General features: G+C 50.0%; 2 protein-coding genes across 3 annotated transcripts; one reads left to right on the plus strand and one right to left on the minus strand.

The window, feature by feature from the left end:
* Positions 1–889: 889 nt before the first annotated feature.
* Positions 890–18,080, plus strand: KHNYN (KH and NYN domain containing). The gene is made up of 8 exons (XM_006061435.4): positions 890–3,083; positions 10,167–10,387; positions 11,202–12,337; positions 12,495–12,625; positions 12,712–12,808; positions 15,774–15,881; positions 16,088–16,189; positions 16,637–18,080. The coding sequence occupies exons 1-8, from the start codon at positions 2,975–2,977 to the stop codon at positions 16,887–16,889; spliced, it is 2,157 nt and encodes a 718-aa protein (XP_006061497.2). The 5' UTR covers positions 890–2,974; the 3' UTR covers positions 16,890–18,080.
* Positions 3,488–9,160, minus strand: CBLN3 (cerebellin 3 precursor). Of its 2 annotated transcripts, XM_025296170.3 has the most exons (4): positions 8,097–9,160; positions 7,696–7,815; positions 7,272–7,385; positions 3,488–6,161 (listed from the first exon to the last, which is right to left on the minus strand). In XM_025296170.3, exons 1-4 carry the CDS (start codon positions 8,394–8,396, stop codon positions 6,030–6,032), a joined length of 666 nt encoding a protein of 221 aa, XP_025151955.2. In that variant the 5' UTR covers positions 8,397–9,160; the 3' UTR covers positions 3,488–6,029. The 2 variants fall into 2 exon arrangements, with proteins under 2 accessions (XP_025151955.2, XP_044781279.1); XM_044925344.2 differs by having other exon boundaries at positions 3,488–7,385; positions 8,097–9,153.
* Positions 18,081–18,282: the final 202 nt, after the last annotated feature.

Raw genomic sequence — 18,282 nt, forward strand, 5'->3', positions numbered from 1 at the left:
ACCAGGTGAGGGAGGCATATCAACAAGCAAATGCAGTGCGGAGTGGTAAGGGAAGGAGCATGGCGTAGGAGCCCACAGCACAGGAGCCTGAAGCCTCTGCTCACACATAATCCAGAGAGGTCTTGTCTTCCCTGACCCCCTTCACTGAAAATAATGCATGTGCTCTTAGGACAGGGCAGTAAGTGAAAGGTTCATAACTCCTAAGAGGAAGTTGATCCAGGAGGGGCTTGGCAAAATCACTACTTTCTACTCAACAGAACTTTAAGCAATACTCCTGTTTTACACACACTGGCTTATGAGCCTCCTGTTGGTGAGATTTCTCTTCTTCACTGTTGAACAATTTACAAGAATCTGATTTGAGATTCCCCCTATTTTTAGAGGGGCAAATAAAGAAGATGGTTCCACAGTTGAGCACTGTGGGCATGGCAAACCACTAGTCCCTGCTTCTCTCCTTTATACCATCACAGTTTCCTTTTCTCATTTTGGGCACTGGCAGCTGAGTTTGCCAAGTCTCAACCAGAGAAATTACAAAGTCACAGACAGTCCCAGACATAAACAAAATATAGAGAACATTCTATACTGTATCTCATTCTCACATTAAAAAGTACTTAAATTACTAACATTGTAAATCAACTAAACTGCAATAAATTTTTTTAAGTACATAACTATCTGGTGAGCTGGGCACCCCCTAAGCCTTGATGTACGGTGTTTTCCTAGGGACTCTTTATGATATCCTGTGTTTCTGGGTAGAGGTGAACACATCTGAAAGAAAGAAGCATTATAACAGGTAAATGGCTACAATAAAACAATACAAAAATCCTACCCCCTTTAAAAGATTGTCCAAGAGTCCTTGGGACATGCATCAGTTTTGACTTGTTTCTTAGTTCCTATGGTAACAGTAACTTACATATATTAGATACTTGGTCTGTGCTTTCCAATCCTGTGGGATAGATACAATGTTTCCTCTATTTTGTAGAGGAAGATAATAAGGCAAGGGGAGGTTGAATACTTTGCTGAAGGTCATATGCAGCCTCTAAGTGAGAGGCTCCAATACTCACCACCTTCACCACATTTACTGTTTCTCACACAAGTATATTCACTTTGTTGCTAAAGTTACTTTCTCCCCACTAATCTATGGCCTCTCCATCTTTTGTTAATGTAGTCTATGATTTCTCCATTTCAGCATGATTTCTCCATTTATGTTTGGTCCAGATTAAGACAATTCATAAACTAAAACAGAGCTGGTCTACTTCAGTTGGGTCCAAGAACAATTCTCTTGGCCCTGATCAATTGACTCAAATGTCATGCCCTTGCTTTCTGAGCTATAATGAGAAAAAAGCTGTTTCGAGTTGCTGTTTAGGCATTTTACAGTATAATGACCCAGAGTCTGGACATTTGGATAATGACTTGAGTTTAAGATTCCTGCCCCAAATTACCACTTGCTTTTCCTGGGGCACCTTTGAAAACGACCATTGAGAGTTGAACCTGTATAAAGTTAGTGACCTGCACCCCAATCACCTTATACGTTAACACGCTCTTGCTAGCCTGTTCACATGTGAACTGGGTCAGAGCACTGCCCTTCTCCTTGCTTATTGCCTCCCTTTCCCTGCTCCTGGTTTCTGGGATCTCTAAGTAATAAGTCTTTCAATTTTACTTCCTTTGTGGATTGTACTGTACCTTCAATCAAAACGACTGCAGGTTTTTACTTCCCTAGCTGGGCAACCGAGGGAGTTACTTGCTGACCCCATGTGGTGGCTTGTGCCTCCTCATTTAGCAGATCATAATCTGTATATCCTTAATTTAATATACCAGCTACATGTCCCCCAACACATAAGGGGTGCCATTTTCCCTCGGCTAATAAATGGTGCTATTTTTTAAGTTTCTACACTCCTGTAGACGGCGAAAAATGAATCAAAGGAGATTGCAGTATCTGGATTGCAAAGGACCTAAAAAATCTCATTAAGGAATATGGATTTAATCCTAGACCCTCTCTTTCCCCAACAGTCCCCTAAAGGGCTTTAAGGCAGTGAAGCTCTTTTAACTAGATTACTATGGCAACCCCAGTGTGAAGAACAGACTCACCAAAGGCCAAGGGGCCAGTTGGGAAGCTTTCATAGAACTCTACCTGTGATGTCAGTAGTTTGAGCCAGGATGGGTGGGAAACAATGGATGGAACTGATGGATGTGAGTGACTGGATGGGGGTCGTGGGAGAGGGAGGCAGGATTGTGGCTGGTGTTTCCTTGGGGCAACAGGGATGGTCTATTTTTAGACACAGAGAATGAAGGAGGAAACAGATTAGGGATGAAAGACTAATTTTAGCAGGTTTACTTGAAGGTGGGATGGGCCGTGTACAAGTCTGAGATTTAGGAAGGAGGTTGTGGACAGAGATTAAAAAATGTGGAAGTTGTCAGCACACGGATTGAGACTCGTGCTTTTAAGAGTGTGTCAGGACAAAAGGAATTCTAAGACAGAACCTCAAGGGAAACTAACATTTAGGAGACGGGCCGGGGTACAGGAGCCTGAAAAAGGCCTCAGCAGAGAGTTGGAGGGAGAGCCCGGAGCATGCACAGTCAGGGAAGTGGGGGCAGGGAGTGCTTCTAGAAGGAGCGGGTGGCCAACAGGGTCAAATGTTAGGGAGAGCCTGAGTGACAGAGGACCAGACGAGAGTGACATCAGTGACGCGGGCGTCCTGTGTGACCAGCTGAGGGCAGTTCAGATAGAGCAGCAGACGCCACAGTTGACTTAAGGGTGTGAGCAACCTGTGCGCATAGATACATGGCTCAAAAGGGGAGGAGAGGTGACGCTCACTAGCATATAAAGCTGAGGGTAACTACATGTCTACCACTGTTTCCACATCCATCTCTTTCTGTTTTAGATTTAAGAGACTTGAGTCTATTTAACAGCTAAACAGAAGGAGGGAGTGGGGAAGGAGACATCGAACCTACAGGAGGGAGGAGAGGAAAAGAAAAGGCTATGTTTGCAGGAAACGGAATCCACGACTGGTGGATGAAGATAGCCACCTTGACAGAGAGAAGGACAAGACTTCTACTGAGCCAGATAGGAGGGAGAGATGAGGAGGACGGTGAGTTTCCGGATACGCTGGTGGAAGGGTGTCTCCTGGGGTTTCTGCTTTCTCAGTGAAGCAGAGTGAAGAGTCTGCTGCGGGCGGTGGGGGCAGAGTTGGAGGAGTAAGAGGTTTAAGGAGAGAACAGAAGTCTTCAGCTGGATTCTGGGGAGGATGAGAAAAGAAGCTGGCTAAGAAAACCACAGAAGAACTGCTGGGAGGATAGAGGACCAGGGGCAGCTAGAGACCATGGATTTAGAACCACAGCATATCCTTCAGCAGGACTTTTCTTTGTAGCAATCAGCTGCCAGGGCGTGGGTGTAGAGAAGGTGGACAGTTGGATTCTATTCTTAGGTTCCTTAAAGTCCTAGGAGATTTTTGTGCCTGGAGAGGAACACTAGCCACCATCTGTGCTTTATTTGTTGTCTAATTTATTTACTTCACAAAACTACTTATGCAAAAATTGTCTATATATTTAAACACTATTTATATAACCAAGTCAAAATCTACACATTTTGCAAATCAAATTATCTAAACATTGATCACAAATTTAAATCTTCCTACACATTTCAGTAGAATCATCATTATAATATGTCAGCTTCTCTACATGTTTCAAACATTTTGGTAAAACACATGTATCTTATAAGGATTATAAACTTTTTTACACTTATACTCGTTATAAAAATGGGTTTGTAAACCCAAGAGAAGGACATTATCTCAATTCAGACCAATTATTGAATTTAGATATCCAATAGAAGAATATTATCTCAGTGAGACGATGTTTTGAATTGTTAATCAAATTATTAATTATTATAATTAATTATGAATTCTTGGTTGGGACCTGGGAACTACTTGAACTTCTAAGATGATGAAAATATGAGCCAGTGTTTATGTTATACATTACTGGAACTTTTCAAGTCCACACTTTTCCCACGAATTAGTGTATTGTGACTGGATACTTTCTCTTTAAATTATTTCATCTTTAATGATTATAATATGCAAATGTCCCAAAACCCAAACCTCCTGCGTTTAACGGTAAAGGGACATTTTCTATGTAATTAAAGTTAAAGGTCTTAAAATAGAGAGATTTCCTGGATTATCTGTGTGGGCCCAATCTAATCATATGAGCCATTATAATTAGAGAATTTTTAAAGTCAGAGACATAACCTAAGGGTAGGTCAGAGAAGTACTGTGAGAAGTACTTGGCCTGACCTTGTTGGCCCAAAGATTGATGGGTAGGAAACTTAATCCTGCAACTATGAGGAACTGAATTCTAAACGAGCTTGGGAATGGATTCTTTCAGTTAAGTAAAGATGGCAGCCCTGCCTACATGACCTAATGAAACCCCGAGCAGAGAATCCAGTCATGCTTTGCTGGACTTCTGACCTATAGAAACTGTGAGATAATAAGTCAAAGTTGTGTTAAGACACTAACTTTGTGGTAGTTGTTACAGGGCAATAGAAAACTAATACAATAACTTTACTGACATCATTTATAAATTTATTTAGCTCAATTCACATTTTTACAAACTACCCCAATATTGTTGTTTTCCCCAATATCCAATTTCCCCTTCTTTCTTATTACATAACTCCTGACATTTAGCTGGACATGGCTGCCTGGAATAAGGACTTATTTTCTAGCCTTCCCACCCGTACCCAATGTAGACATATATGACAAAATTCTAGCCAATGAGATGCAATCAGAATTGTTGGATGAACCTCTCAGAAAGATTCTTTGAAAGGAAATGGGTGTGTCCTTCCTTCCTCCTTCCTGGGGACTGTAAGGCTGATGTAATGGCTGGAGCTCAAGGAGCCACCTTGGGTCAGAAGGTGAAATGCTAAAGGTGGTAGAACATTAAGAAAGGAAACTGGGCTGTGATGCTCATAAAACTACCATCCACTCCTGGACTCTTTATTTGCAGATTCTTCTATGTGAGACAGAAATAATCTACCATTTCATTTAAGCCAGTATTATTTTGGGTTTTATTGTTACTGTAATCTGATTATAATTAGGGCAGTATAGAGGCTTTCTTTCCCAAGAAATGAAGGATCATGTTTGAGCAGTGAGCAGTTATCCTTTGGATGTTTGACTAATTCATCATCATGTAACACACTGCTGGAATTTCTTCCTTCCTAGTTGTAATATATGACCAGATGGTGCCAATCAATCTCTTTCATTTTTGGTACAGTTCCAATTTTTTCTGGAATTACTCCGAGCTCTCTTGAGCCACCCATCCCTACTTATGCAGATAAGAAAAATAAATGTGCCTTATAATATCTGCTATATTTATATTCTTCTACTTATCAAAATTAACTAAAAATATCCTATTATGGTCATAGTTCTTCAACTCAGTATATTAACTACATTTTTGTACATTGTATAGTTGCTTTTTTTCTTTTTGAAATTCACAACAGAGTTGTGGATTTTAAAAATTCACCTTGTTCCAATTAACTATATTATTTTCCTTTTGATGATCAAATTGTCACAAATGTCACAAAAGTCAATTTGTGGAAGCCTATTAAAATTTGCTCCTCTGCCTTCATAGATCTACCCTATACATTAAAAAAAAAACAAACCTTTGCTTTTTGTCTTCACCAATATATTTGAGGCCTAGAGTTGTTCATGGCATGGAACTATTCTCTGAGGGAGCCTGAATCCCTTTAAAGGTGAATAATATTTGAGGCAAAGATCCAGGTGCTAAGAATGCACATCAGATTTTTCCCTGATGTTGTTTTATGCTACTTTAGTGATAAAGTTTGAAAAAGTAATTTCTTTTGAAAACCACAAATTCACATTGGTATTTCCTATTTAACTCAAGCACTACCAAATCCTTTTTTATTTGACTTTAACATACAATTTTACATTTATTGTCTCTGCAACATATCTCCTTGTATCCTGTAATCCCTGAACCTAGCTGTAACAGCATCTTCTCTCTTTAGTGATCCTATACGATCTCACTGACCATCATTCTCTAATTACTTTACTGATAGAGTCATCCATGCTGGGCCAATGGGACAGAGAGGTGAGACAAAGTTTATCATACTGGCAGGAGAGTGGTTGAAGGGATGCACCATGGAATCCAAGGTAACAGGAAGTCTGAGAAGGAGGATAAGATGCCATAAATCAGGAGAAAGAAGAGAGGTTATGGGATGTGTGAAATAGGTACAGTGAAGGTCAATGAGAGAGCTGGGAGGAGGGAGGTGGTGGTCAGAGCCTGAAGTGATCGAACTTCAGACTATAAAGGTGGAGCAGTTCTAGGAGGCAGCTACAGTCACTGATGTGTTCCATGCCTGCAGACCTACCACGGCCTGCGTGTGACCTACCTCTATCTCCAGCTGCCAAAAGAAGCTCTGTATACCTGCTCTCGGCCAAAGCAAACATACACACCCCATGTCTTGGGTGGAGAGGTGAGGGCCAGAGTCCATTTGGGATCTGCCACAAATAGATGCCTGGGTTCACCGTCTGCTGGCTGCCCCGCTGTACACGAAAAGTGTGTACTGTGTTCAGCCTGGGTGCATGCCCCCTTCCTGTTGCAGTCACGGGCTCTCGGCTGCCCTGCCGCCCTCCCTACACTTCTGCTAGTGGCTGAACCTCCCTCCTGCCCTGGCCCACACAGTGCTGGCTCAGCTTCTGACTGCAATGGCTGAGCTCTGTGATGCTGGCACTCCTCACAGGAAGGAGCCTGCTGGGTATGCTGAGGCTGGTCCATCTGGTCCCATGCAGGGGCCTGTCAGGCTCACCTGAACCACCTGTTCCCAAATAGCACCAAGCAGGAAGCAGGGTTGGGGGGGGGGGGGACAGAGAGAGCAGAGTCTGCAAAGTAGCACAGGTCTCCCTAGCTGCCAAACCCTGCCCTGATCTGAGGACTGCAGGCAGGAGATGCAGTGGGAGGCTGGGGGGGGGGGGGGTGCAATTGTGGGGGTGGAGTAAGAAGGGCAGGTCCTGAGACACCAGAGCTCTACTCTTCACCTTGGATGTCGGGCACAGGGTCCCATGCAAGCAAGTGGAATAAAAATGCAGCCAGAGGGCATCTCTCTCCTGCCTTAAAGACAATACTTCTGGGGCAGAGGGCAGAGGGCAAAGATCAGGGGCTAGGTTTCCATCCTTGAAAGGCTTGAGTCCTCAGAGTGGGAAAATGAGGAAGCCAGAGAAGCTTGAATATTTCCAACCACCCAGCAGGTTCCCTCGACGCAGGCGCAGAGATACCCGGTCTCCAGGGTCCAGGGGCAGTAGCACAGAGCTGGTGGCCGCCTCCCGGGTCACATCTGGATCGTTGGCAAAGGCCGAGACGACAGGCCATGTGTTCAGCATCAGACTCACCTGGGGAGGGGAATCCAGTTAGCACCTCTCCCTGGCCCTTGTCCCAGGAATCCCACTTCCCTCCTTTTCTCCAGCCCCAGAGAGATACTCTGGAAGCTGGGGCTCAGTGTGCCCTCCTGGATGACTGAGAGGTGGCCAGCATTGGACTCTGTGCCTCCTTCCCAATTTCTGCTAAGCAGGCCCTCCCCCACCCTTGCTCCTGGCCCCCCAGGATGTAGGTTAATGGAGGTCTGCCTGGGGGTCCCCTGCGCTCCCCTCCTCCCTCCCCATCCTGAGCCAGGGATGGGACAGGGCCTAGGGTTCAGGTCACCTGGACAGTTTGGCGGTTGTACACCTTCACCACATGGAACCGGAAGCTGTAGACGCCCCGTACAGGGGCCACGAAGGAGCCAGAGGTGCGGTCAAAGCCACCTCCCTCGTTCACTAGGACCTGTGGGAAGCAGACGCTGCTGAGTGGGGCTCAGGGATGCTTGGGGCTCCGAGAAGCCATGGCATTGGGGGAAGGGGCAGTGAGTAAGGATAGGAAGGGGTGGCAAGTAGACTAAACAGGAAGAATGGACAGATTTAAAAGAAATGATGAGAAAGGGAAGGAAGGTATGGTGGGAGTGAAGGGAAAGGAGACGGGCAGCGGGCCCCACAGCAGGGCCATTTCCTTAGCAGCAGAGTGGGTTTGGACAGTGATTCCAGGTCTTTGCAGGGTAGGGGGATTACCTGGTCGAAGTAGATGGCTCCACTGGTGCCATTGCCGATCTCCCCTGCTGGCTCGTGGTGGTGGCTGCGGACTGCAGCAAATGCCACTCTTCCAGGGGGCGCCTCTCCCAGGGCGGCTCCCCCTGGCCCTCCTGCAGCAGCTCTGCCGGGCTCACAGACCACCAGGCACTCGCCTTCCAGGAGGACAGGTTCTGTCCCCTCCTGGGCCCACCCGGCCCTCAAGGCCAGAAGTGTGAGGACCAAAGGCAACCCCAGGCTGAGTGAGGGACCTGGCGGCCAGTGTCGCTTTGTTCCCAGCATGGCTGAGTGGCTCTGTGACCCACAAACCTTCTCTTTCTGCTCCTTGGTTCTTCCTGCCTCTCCCCCAGGCTCTCACCACCCCTCAACCTGCTTCTCAGCTCTCTCTCTGGGACTCCTGGTCACCTGGTCTTGGCGTCTCTCTCTCCATCCCTCTCCAGGCCCCACGACTCTGTCCTGCCTCTCACTCCTGCTGTCACTGCAGTTCCCTCCTCCTTGGCAGGGCACAAAATGACAGCAGCTGGGCTTTGGGAGGGAGAGGAGAAGTGAGACAGCCAGACAGGAGGGCTACAACCAGAACCCCAGGGCAGCCCGTCCGGAGAGCACCGAAGGCTGGAACTGGGACCACTGGGTGTCTGTGTGAGATTGTGAGCGCACGTATGTGTATGTGAGTGTGTGCCGATGTGTGACAGCCCCTTCCTCTTCACTCCTCCCCTCTTCAAAAATCCTTCACAAGTCAGCAGCCCTCTTAGCAGTATCTTTTCCACTGTTGGAAGAAAGGGAATGTTCTTGTATTTTCCCCACAATTGTTTTGGTGGAAAGTGCTTGGGTCAAGGGTGTCACTATCCTGTGATCCTGGGCCAGTCTTTTTCTTTTCTTGGTCTTCTACATCATCATTCGAAGGGACTGGATTAGTCCCTTTAAGGCCCTCTTCACCTCCATCTCTCCCTGAACTGGTTCCTCATTCCAGAGAAACAACTGAAAACTCTGAAAAGCGAGGAGACCTGACCCGGCAGGCTTGGAGCCAGAGCGGGCGAGTGGGCGGGGCGGGGGCGGGCCGGCCGAGGGCGGAGCCGGGGGCGGGGCCCCGATTGGGCCAGGGCCGGGGCCGCGGCCGGGGCTCGGGCCGGGGGCGGGGAGCAGCTGGCGGCTGGCGGGGGCGGGGGCGCGCTTCGGGGCTCGGTGCTGGCCCAGCCCCGGGAGGGGCCCAGCTGACTCCGCCCCGGCCAGGAAGTGACTCAAAAAACTGTTTGTGATGTGGGGAAGAGAGGTCCCCGTTGGGTGAGGAATCGGAAAGGCCCGCCCCGACTCGGGCCCCCCGCCCTTCTTCCCTGGGCCGGGGGCGCGGGCGAAGCTGGGGCCGGCGGGCACCGAGCGGCGCCGGCGGGACCGAGGCCGCAGCGGGCGGCGAGGCGGGTAGGCGCGCTCTCCCCCGCGCCCGGGCTGCGGGAGCCAGAGGGCGCAGTGCCGAGCGCAGGCAGGGGGCGGCAGCCGCCAGCGGCTGTGGGCGGGGCCCGGCTCGGCCCCTCGGCCCAGCTTGGGGCGCGTGGCGCGACCGAGGGGGGCAGCAGGGGGAGGGGGAGGGGTGGGAGTGGCCAGAACCTTGGAAATGGCCGACGAGGGACCCCAGAGGAGAACCCAGTTCAAGCCCTGGTGAGGATTCATCTCTAAGAGGCCGTCTTGGACCCGGAGGTTGCAGAGACCCGGAGGAGAGGGACTCTTTCGTCACCTGTCCACTCCTTCTGGCCTCCAGACCCAGCTAGATCCTCCTCCCCGTTACTGCTCAGGGCTGTGGTCGTCATTTTCCAAAGGCCATACGGCCATCCCAGATAGACAGCCTTGTTTATCCGTGACTTCGTCTCCGGGGAGAAGGCCCCCGTGTCCAGATAATCTGACATTCCCTCCCTATTCCAACTGGACTGAAGTGCTGGTTACCTCCTGGGTTGTTTACAGGTTTCATAACTAGGTGCGACCTGTTGATAGCTGGTTAGGCTAGGAGACCAAGATTTGGGAGGGGACATCAAGGCTCTGAGCTGCTTTCCCTCTTCCCAGGGTCGGGCGGCCAAGCAGCCATGCCTACCTGGGGGGCCGGCTCCCCGTCCCCTGACCGCTTTGCGGTGTCTGCGGAGGCCGAGGACAAGGTGCGGGAGCAGCTGCCCCGCGTGGAGCGCATCTTCAGAGTGGGGATGAGCGTCCTTCCGAAGGACTGTCCTGAGAACCCTCACATCTGGCTGCAGCTGGAGGGCCCCAAAGAGAACGCCAGCAGAGCCAAGGTGAATGCCTCTCCTTGACCCTTCCGGGGAAGCGATGACTCCCTCCCCCGAGGAAGCAGGAGAGAGGAGGGGCTGGGGAGGATCTTCACTTCTTGCTTGTCTCACTGGCTCTGAGCTTTGACGAACTTGCACCTTCTCTGTCCAGAGTTTTGGTTTCATTTCTGCTGTAATGACCCAGGTTCTGCCAGGGTTTGGAAATAAGTGATTCAGGTCGAATCAGTTTGTACTCTTGGGGAGAACAGAGATAATCTGGTTGGGCAAGCAGGCCCCACCAAGGAATTCACTGAGTGGTGGAAGCCCACACTGCTTTCTCTGGAGTTAGTCAGGGCTTCCAGTAAGGCACCGCCACTGAATACTATCCTTGTAGTTCTAGTTTCAGTTTCCTTATCTTTAAAGTATGAATAATAACAGTATCCACCTCACTGAACTTACTGTGAGTGAGATAAAGCACGTAAGGCGTGATGCATGAGCTCTGTAAAGGTTAGTGTTGATGATCATTATGATGAAAATATGCAACATACATACACATAAATGTTTAGAAGAGACAGCCTTTTAACCAATTACGTACAACAATATCTTGAGTCGAGTTCTAAATGGAAATTTAGCCACAGGTTGTCAACTGAAAAGGGAAAGGAGTGAGTTTCTCCATCCTCTTTTAATCCCCACCTTTTTCAGGATCTATAGGGCTCCATTTCTCTGCCCAGGCATCCTGGAGCTCAGGAGACAGCAGTGGGCCTGAAGGGGCTATCAGACCACTTAAGACTCCAGCAACCTCCTTTTTCTTCCTACCTCCCTACCCTCCCTTTTCCCCCAGGAGTACCTGAAGGGTCTCTGTAGCCCGGAGCTACAGAATGAAATCCACTACCCACCCAAACTGCACTGCATCTTTCTGGGAGCCCAGGGCTTCTTCCTTGATTGCCTGACTTGGAGCACATCTGCCCACTTGGTGCCTGGAGTGCCCGGCTCGCTGATGGTCAGTGGCCTGACTGAGGCCTTCGTCATGGTCCAGAGTCGAGTGGAGGAGCTGGTGGAGCGGCTGAGCTGGGACTTTCGTCTGGGGCCATCCCCCGGAGCCTCTCAGTGTGCTGGAGTGCTGAGAGAGTTCTCTGCCCTGCTGCAGGCCCGGGGGGATGCCCACACAGAGGCCCTGCTGCAGCTGCCCCAGGCCATCCAGGAGGAGCTGCTGAGCCTGGTGCAGGAGGCATCCCGGGGGCAGGGGCCCCAAGCATTCCCGTCCTGGGGGTGGGGGGGCCCAGGTCCGTTGGGTGCTCAGCAGCAGGGAGTCAGGACTCCCCTGGGTGACGGTGGAGTGTCTTTGGACACGGGACCTACAGGGTGGCAAGAGTCAAGGGGAGAGAGACATGCCATGGAGAAGGAGGGAACAAAGGGTGGTGCCAGGGAGATGGATTTGGGGTGGAAGAAGTGGCCCGGGGAAGAGGCCTGGGAGAGACAAGTGGCCTTCAGGCCACAGTCGGGAGGAGAAGAGGCCTCGGGAGGAGGAGAGGCCGGGCAGGCAGGGCCTCCGAAAGGGAAGGCCCTGGGGAAGGAGGGAGTGCCCCAGGAAAGAGGAAGGCTTGGGGTCCAGGGCCAGCCTCCTGGTACCCAGGGCCCCTATCAGAGGGCATCTCAGCTCCGGGGAGCCTCCCTCCTCCAGCGGCTCCATAATGGGGAAGCCTCACCTCCAAGAGTGCCCAGCCCCCCACCTGCTCCTGAACCCCCGTGGCACTGTGGAGACCGAGGGGACAGGGGAGACCGAGCAGACAAGCAGCTGGTTGTGGCTCGAGGCCGAGGGTCTCCATGGAAACGAGGCACCCGGGGGGGCAACTTGGTGACTGGCACACAGCGTTTCCAGGAGGCTCTCCAAGACCCTTTTACCCTGTGCCTTGCTAACGTGCCAGGCAAGCCAGACCTCCGCCATATCGTCATCGATGGCAGCAACGTGGCCATGGTGTGAGTATCTGGTGGGGCTAAGGGTCCCAGGGAGGGGATGAGGTAGAGATGGGCAGTTGTGTTCACCTTGGGGACATGTGCCAAGCGGAGGGCAGTCTAGCCAGGCTGCCAGGTCTCCACTCTAGGGCCCTTGAGTGCTGACCCCTTACCACTGCAGGCACGGCCTCCAGCACTACTTCTCCAGCCGGGGCATCGCCATTGCCGTGCAGTACTTCTGGGACCGAGGCCACCGCGACATAACTGTCTTTGTGCCTCAGTGGCGTTTCAGTAAGGACTCCAAGGTCAGAGGTGAGTTGGGCCTGGTCTCTTGTGTCTGGGGATGGACCCCGTGTTCACCTCAGGGATAACCCCATTGTGCTCCTCTGTTTCTCCAGAGGGTCACTTCCTGCACAAGCTGTATTCCCTCAGCCTGCTCTCCCTCACACCCTCCCGGGTCTTAGATGGCAAGAGGATCTCCTCCTATGACGACAGGTACTTGCTTCTCTCTTGTCCACAGACTTGACATTCAGGGAGCCTGGTGGGAGACTGAGCGGGGACAGAAGCTCTGGCCCCTTCACACTAAGACTTGAGTCGTGGGAAAAGGGCCACTTCTCCGTGTGCCCCTATGATTGGGGAGGTAAACCGGCCCTGCAGACAGGATGAGATGGATGGTGAACAACTCTGTTTCATCCTTCACTTTTTCACTGATCAAACTAAAGGATGCTTCGTGTTTATATTAATAGTGCCTTACCATCTAGAAAACACTGGTTTAATGGAAGCATGGGAAAGCTGGTGATACAAATAGCTAGCTGACAAATGCCTCTTACAACCTAGATGTCCAAACACATAGAGAAATTCTCCAACCTTCTGGGAAAACCAGAGTAAATGATCCAAATAATGATACAAAGAATGGATTCCATGCATAATATGGCTGTACAAAACATGGTATTTAAAAAAAGATAAGTGAAAGATCAATGGTCTTAGAATTTGAAGGTCTGAATTTGAGCCTCAAGTCGCATAGTCATTGTGGGTTCTCTTAGTGGATTAACCTCTTTGTCTCAAGTTCCTCTTCCATTTATTCGTCCTCCTTGTGAATATCAAAAGAAGCTAAGGTATGTGCTTTCCTCACTCAAGGTGCTCTGCTGGAGGACAGTGATATTCTTTAGTTTTTCACAGACTCAGTCAAGTGCGGCAGTGCGTCTTATCTGCACTGTACAGAAATGGAGACAGAGGGTCAGAGTAGTTACTTCTCTTGGCAAAGGCTATGACGTGGCAAAGGAAGAACAAGAACGTAAAGCTGCTAGATGGTTTAATTGAGGAACACGACACATTTCCTCCCTGGTGTACACACTGTGGGAGACAGGTGGATCTTACTTATTATTTTTTAATAGGCTTTTCTCCCTCCCTTTGGCTGCATTGGATCTTTGTTGTGTCATGTGGGGTCTTAGTTCCCCCAACCAGGGACTGAACCCTCATTCCCTGCATTGGGTGGTGTATTCTTAACCACTGGACCACCAGGGAAGTCCCATGGGTGGATTTTAAAAGCTAACTAACCAATTTGAAAAAACTGCAGTGATAAGTTCTTTATTCTCTAGGATTCTCAGTTTTAAATTAAAAAAGAGTTCCCAAGCTGTACTGATTATATATTTTGTTTTTTCAAATATTTAGCTTTTACTCCCTAACAGGTAAATGGTATTCTACAAAAAAGACAATTCATGTTCTCCCAATGCAGGTCTGTTTTATGCCTAGATTTCACAGGTTATCTGGAATACAGAACCTTCTTTACATGCCAGTATTGACACAGAATTAAAACTGAAGGTTGTCACTTGTAATAAATTTTGAAGGCACGTGTCTGTACAGTTGTGTAGGTCCTGATAGGCAGAGGTACAATATAAATTTTGTATTTTGCCTAGTTACAGTGGCATGTGGCACAGACCTATTGAATACTGTGGAACAACATATGATCTAATGTGATGACAGTACAATTATCCTTAATTTGAAAATACCTTTTGTTACATGGTATGATACCATATATATTTATAATGTCATCTGTTTGTTTCCCAGACAGAAGCTCAGAGCCAGACATCTGTCATTCTGAATCCTGATTAATGGTCCCCTCTATACCACACTAGGGCTTCCCTGGTGGCTCAGACAGTAAAGAATCGCCTGAAATTTAGGGAACCCGAGTTCCATTCCTGGGTCAGGAAGATCCCCTGGAGAAGAGAATGGCTACCCACTCTAGTATTCTTGATGGGAGAATCCCATTGACAGGGAGTGTGGCGGGTTACAGTCCATGGGGTCACAAAGAATTGGACACGACTGAACGACCAAGGCTATACCACACTGGTTTCAGATACTGACTGCCTGTGTGGTACTAGGTGTCTGGCCTGCCAAAGGAGGCAGGAATCAGGGAAGACTGGATTCATGATTTCAAATAGCCCAAAGAAACTGTAAATCAAACACTATAGAACTAAGAGGAAAGGGAATCTCCCTTCTGGCTGGGGTCTTGTGGGAAGGGAAGGATTTGGGAGTTTTTGTTGATTGACAAGGATATCGGATGCACTGGATATCTTGGTTTCTAAATCTGTTAAGGACTTATCTCATGAGTTCTACCCCAGTCCTGCGGAATCAGAATTATTAAAATGGGGCCCAGGCATCTGTTTTTTTGATGTTCCCCTTATGATTCCTCTCATCAGTGAGGTCTGGTTTCCTTCCAGATGGAGGAAATAAAGGGAACAGTTTGAGAAACATGAAAGTTGGACAGCGCAGGGCATGTTTGAAGAACAGGGTGAAATCTGATCATTAGTTTTTGGCAGGAGCTATAAGTACATTAGGGAGGTTGGGGAGAGATAAGGCAGTAAGAGTGGCTTGGAGCTGGTTGCTAGGCCATAGCTGCCAAGCCTGGGATGTGGAAACATTTGGCAGATAAAGGGCAAGTTTGGAAGACTTTTGTGTAGGGGAAGAGCATGTTCTATCAGGGGAGGAGAGGCTGGAGGGTGGTAAATGGCTGGGGGCAGGAGACCCCCTTATCAGGAGGCTATGCAGTGGTACCTCAGTTGCATTGTCCAAGTAGCGCAGGCGGTAATGGCAGGAGTGGAAATGAAGGAAGCGGAGTGGAAGGCCTCAAGGGAGACGCATGAGGGATCTGTGACTGATTCAAGGGGCAGCGGGGAAGAAGCCAGAGCCAGAGCCAGGTCTTTCTGTCTCATACTGACAAGACACAAAGTGTTGTGGAGGGTTGTGGTGACTGGAGGGGTTGCTCTTGGGAGGCCATGAAAGGGTTCATCTTTGTTTCCTTTCTAACCCATGGCGCCTGTATCCAGTCAGTCATCTGGTGGCTGGTTCAAGGTGAGGGGCCAGATCTCCATCACTAGAAGTGCGTCACGGGAGTCGATAACGCGCTCCGGGGTTGGGACCTTGGAGAATCCCAATATGGCTGCTGTGGTTTTCGAGACAGGTTCATGGTGAAGCTGGCTGAAGAGACTGACGGGATCATTGTCTCCAACGACCAGTTCCGGGACCTGGCAGAGGAGTCTGAGAAGTGGATGGCAATCATCAGAGAGCGGTGAGGGAACCCTCCCCTGAGAACAGGGCACAGACTCAGACCTTTCTCTTAAGCCAGCTCTGCCCTGCCACCGGGTGAGGACTCTGGGAAGGGGCTGACACTGCTTTGAAGGATGGTAGCCGACAGCTTCTGATGGTGTTGGTCTTAGCTGTCCGGGCAGCGGGCAAGGGCCCCTCTGTGACCACACATTCTCTGTGCCCATCCAGCCTGCTGCCTTTCACCTTTGTGGGAAACCTCTTCATGGTGCCGGATGACCCCCTGGGGCGAAATGGCCCCACCCTGGATGAGTTCCTGAAGAAACCAGTCAGGTAATGCCCTGCACGCTCCTAGGCAGCCCTGCTCTTGCTCTGCAGGGGCCTAGCAGGCCTGGAGAGTCGGTGAAAAATGACTCAATCCAGGCCAGCTTTATTCTATAGTAATTCAGGTTGCCTGGGCTTTGGCCCAAGGAATCCTGACGCAGACCCTTCTGGCTGGGAAGGAAGCTCCTGCTTCCTGTTTTCCCTGATCAGTGTGTTGGACGGAGTTGTTTGGTAAATGGTTGCTTTTACTCATAGCTGGTTGCATTCAGTACGCCCTCTGCTGGACAGAAAGTAATTATTAGACTAAAGCTGGATTCACCATCCGGTTCCAAAGGAACCGTCCATCTTCCCTTCAGAAGTGAGTTGATACTGCCACTCGGTGGTCAGTTTCTAGAACTTCAGGCTCACTCACTCTAGGATGCTTATCAGCTCTTTCTGCTCTCTGCTTCTTCCCAGGGCACCGGGGTCTTCTAAGCCTCAGCATTCTGCCAGGGGCATCACAGAACACAGTAATCAGCAGCAGGGGAGAAAAGAAGAGGAAAAAGGCAATGGCGGCATTCGGAAGACGCGGGAGACAGAGCGGCTCCGGCGCCAACTGCTGGAGGTGTTTTGGGGCCAGGATCACAAGGTGGACTTCATCCTGCAGCGTGAGCCGTACTGCCGAGACATCAACCAGCTCTCTGAGGCCCTGCTTAGTCTCAACTTCTGAGCTTCACCTGGCTGAGTGGCTGCCCCTCCGCTCAGCTCCAGTCTCACCCAGTTCAGCTCATCCTGTGAGGGTCCCTCTGCTGCTCACACCCTGCCCCAGTCTCCCCCTGAGTTGGTGCTTTGTGTCAGGGAAGTTCTGAGGAAGAGCATTCGTATGTGAGGAATGCTCTGGTGTGGAGCACTTTGGGGACAGGTCCATGACGTGACCTGATCTCATCTTGAGTCAGGACCTCGACCAGCTCTCAGGAGGTTCTTCTCAGCCTTAACTTCTCAACCTTGCCTTTTGCAGGGTTTCTGTAGGGAGTGGGGGCTGCTGCAAGGGGTGGGTTCGGGAGATTGGGACTGCTGGCCCCTGCTCCACGCCGAGCTGGGGGTGGAGGCTAGGGTAGGTGGGAGGGGAATGGAGAACAGGTGGCCGGGAAGCTAAGCCTTTCCTCCTCATGGCTGCTGCTCTGAAGGCCAGAGGACAGGGACGCTTCCCAGGCCTGGCTGGGCTCCTGGGCGCACCAAAGGGAATGCTGGCCCCTGGAAAGGCTAGTGTTCCAGGGTCTGGGTCACAGTGGGGCAGCAGCGAGCTGGTGGAGAAGGCAGAGGGAGACTTGGCTTCTGGTCTCAGCTGTGCCTGCCTGTCACCTTGACTGATCTTGGTCTTTACTTTTGCCTACAAGTCGGGGGTAAAAATGCCTGTTGGGAGGAGAGATGAGAACGTGGAGGAAAAACCCTTTGGACGAAAGGTACTTGGACCAAGTCTCAGGTGTGTCTGTCTGTGGTTGCACAGGCTTCTTAACCAGAACCTCACTTTCAGAGAGCTGAGGGTCCTCTGTCCCCAGGGCCTGTGCCCTGGATTTTAACACTGCATCCTCAGTATAATGTGCCCTGTAATGGCTGCGTCCCTTTTGGGCAACCCTCCCCCCCAATCCACATTTACAGAACAGGTAATTAGGGTGACTGCATTACCAGTAAACTCTCAGGGTTTGTTCCTCTCAACGGCAGCTCTCCTGTTGCATCCAGGTGTTTGTTTACAGATGAACGAATGTGTCGGCTAGTCCCAGTCTCTGGTTAACGCACTTGCTCGAGCGCTGAGCAGTCACCAAACTGATGAAGCTATGTTCTGTGAGGACAACGATCATGTGACCAGACCCCAGCATTTTCTCTATAGAACAGCTATGTCGCATAAAGTGAATCCCACTTCTGCTCTGTGTGTGTGTATGCGGATGGGAAGGGTTTATAGAGCTTGTACCTAGAGGAACTAATCTGGAAAACGAAAATGGAAGAATCAGAGTCGGACCAACTGCTGTCACCTCAGGACTTTCTCTGTCCACCTTGGTTCCTACATGTCATTGTATCTGAAGTCCTCCCGTGCCAGGGAATCTACGAGCTCCGAGGCAGTACAT

Source organism: Bubalus bubalis, chromosome 11 (assembly GCF_019923935.1).
Source record: "Bubalus bubalis isolate 160015118507 breed Murrah chromosome 11, NDDB_SH_1, whole genome shotgun sequence".
Classification (NCBI taxonomy): Eukaryota; Metazoa; Chordata; class Mammalia; order Artiodactyla; family Bovidae; genus Bubalus; species Bubalus bubalis.

Coding starts and splice junctions, on each gene's coding strand:
- KHNYN (XM_006061435.4), top strand. CDS start 2,975: ATGTTTGCAGGAAACGGAATCCACGACTGGTGGATGAAGATAGCCACC. Junction 12,809..15,773: donor ATCTCCTCCTATGACGACAG/GTACTTGCTTCT, acceptor TTTTCGAGACAG/GTTCATGGTGAAGCTGGCTG. Junction 16,190..16,636: donor TTCCTGAAGAAACCAGTCAG/GTAATGCCCTGC, acceptor GCTTCTTCCCAG/GGCACCGGGGTCTTCTAAGC.
- CBLN3 (XM_025296170.3), bottom strand. CDS start 8,396: ATGCTGGGAACAAAGCGACACTGGCCGCCAGGTCCCTCACTCAGCCTG. Junction 7,816..8,096: donor GAGCCATCTACTTCGACCAG/GTAATCCCCCTA, acceptor TGCTTCCCACAG/GTCCTAGTGAACGAGGGAGG. Junction 7,386..7,695: donor ACAACCGCCAAACTGTCCAG/GTGACCTGAACC, acceptor TCCCCTCCCCAG/GTGAGTCTGATGCTGAACAC.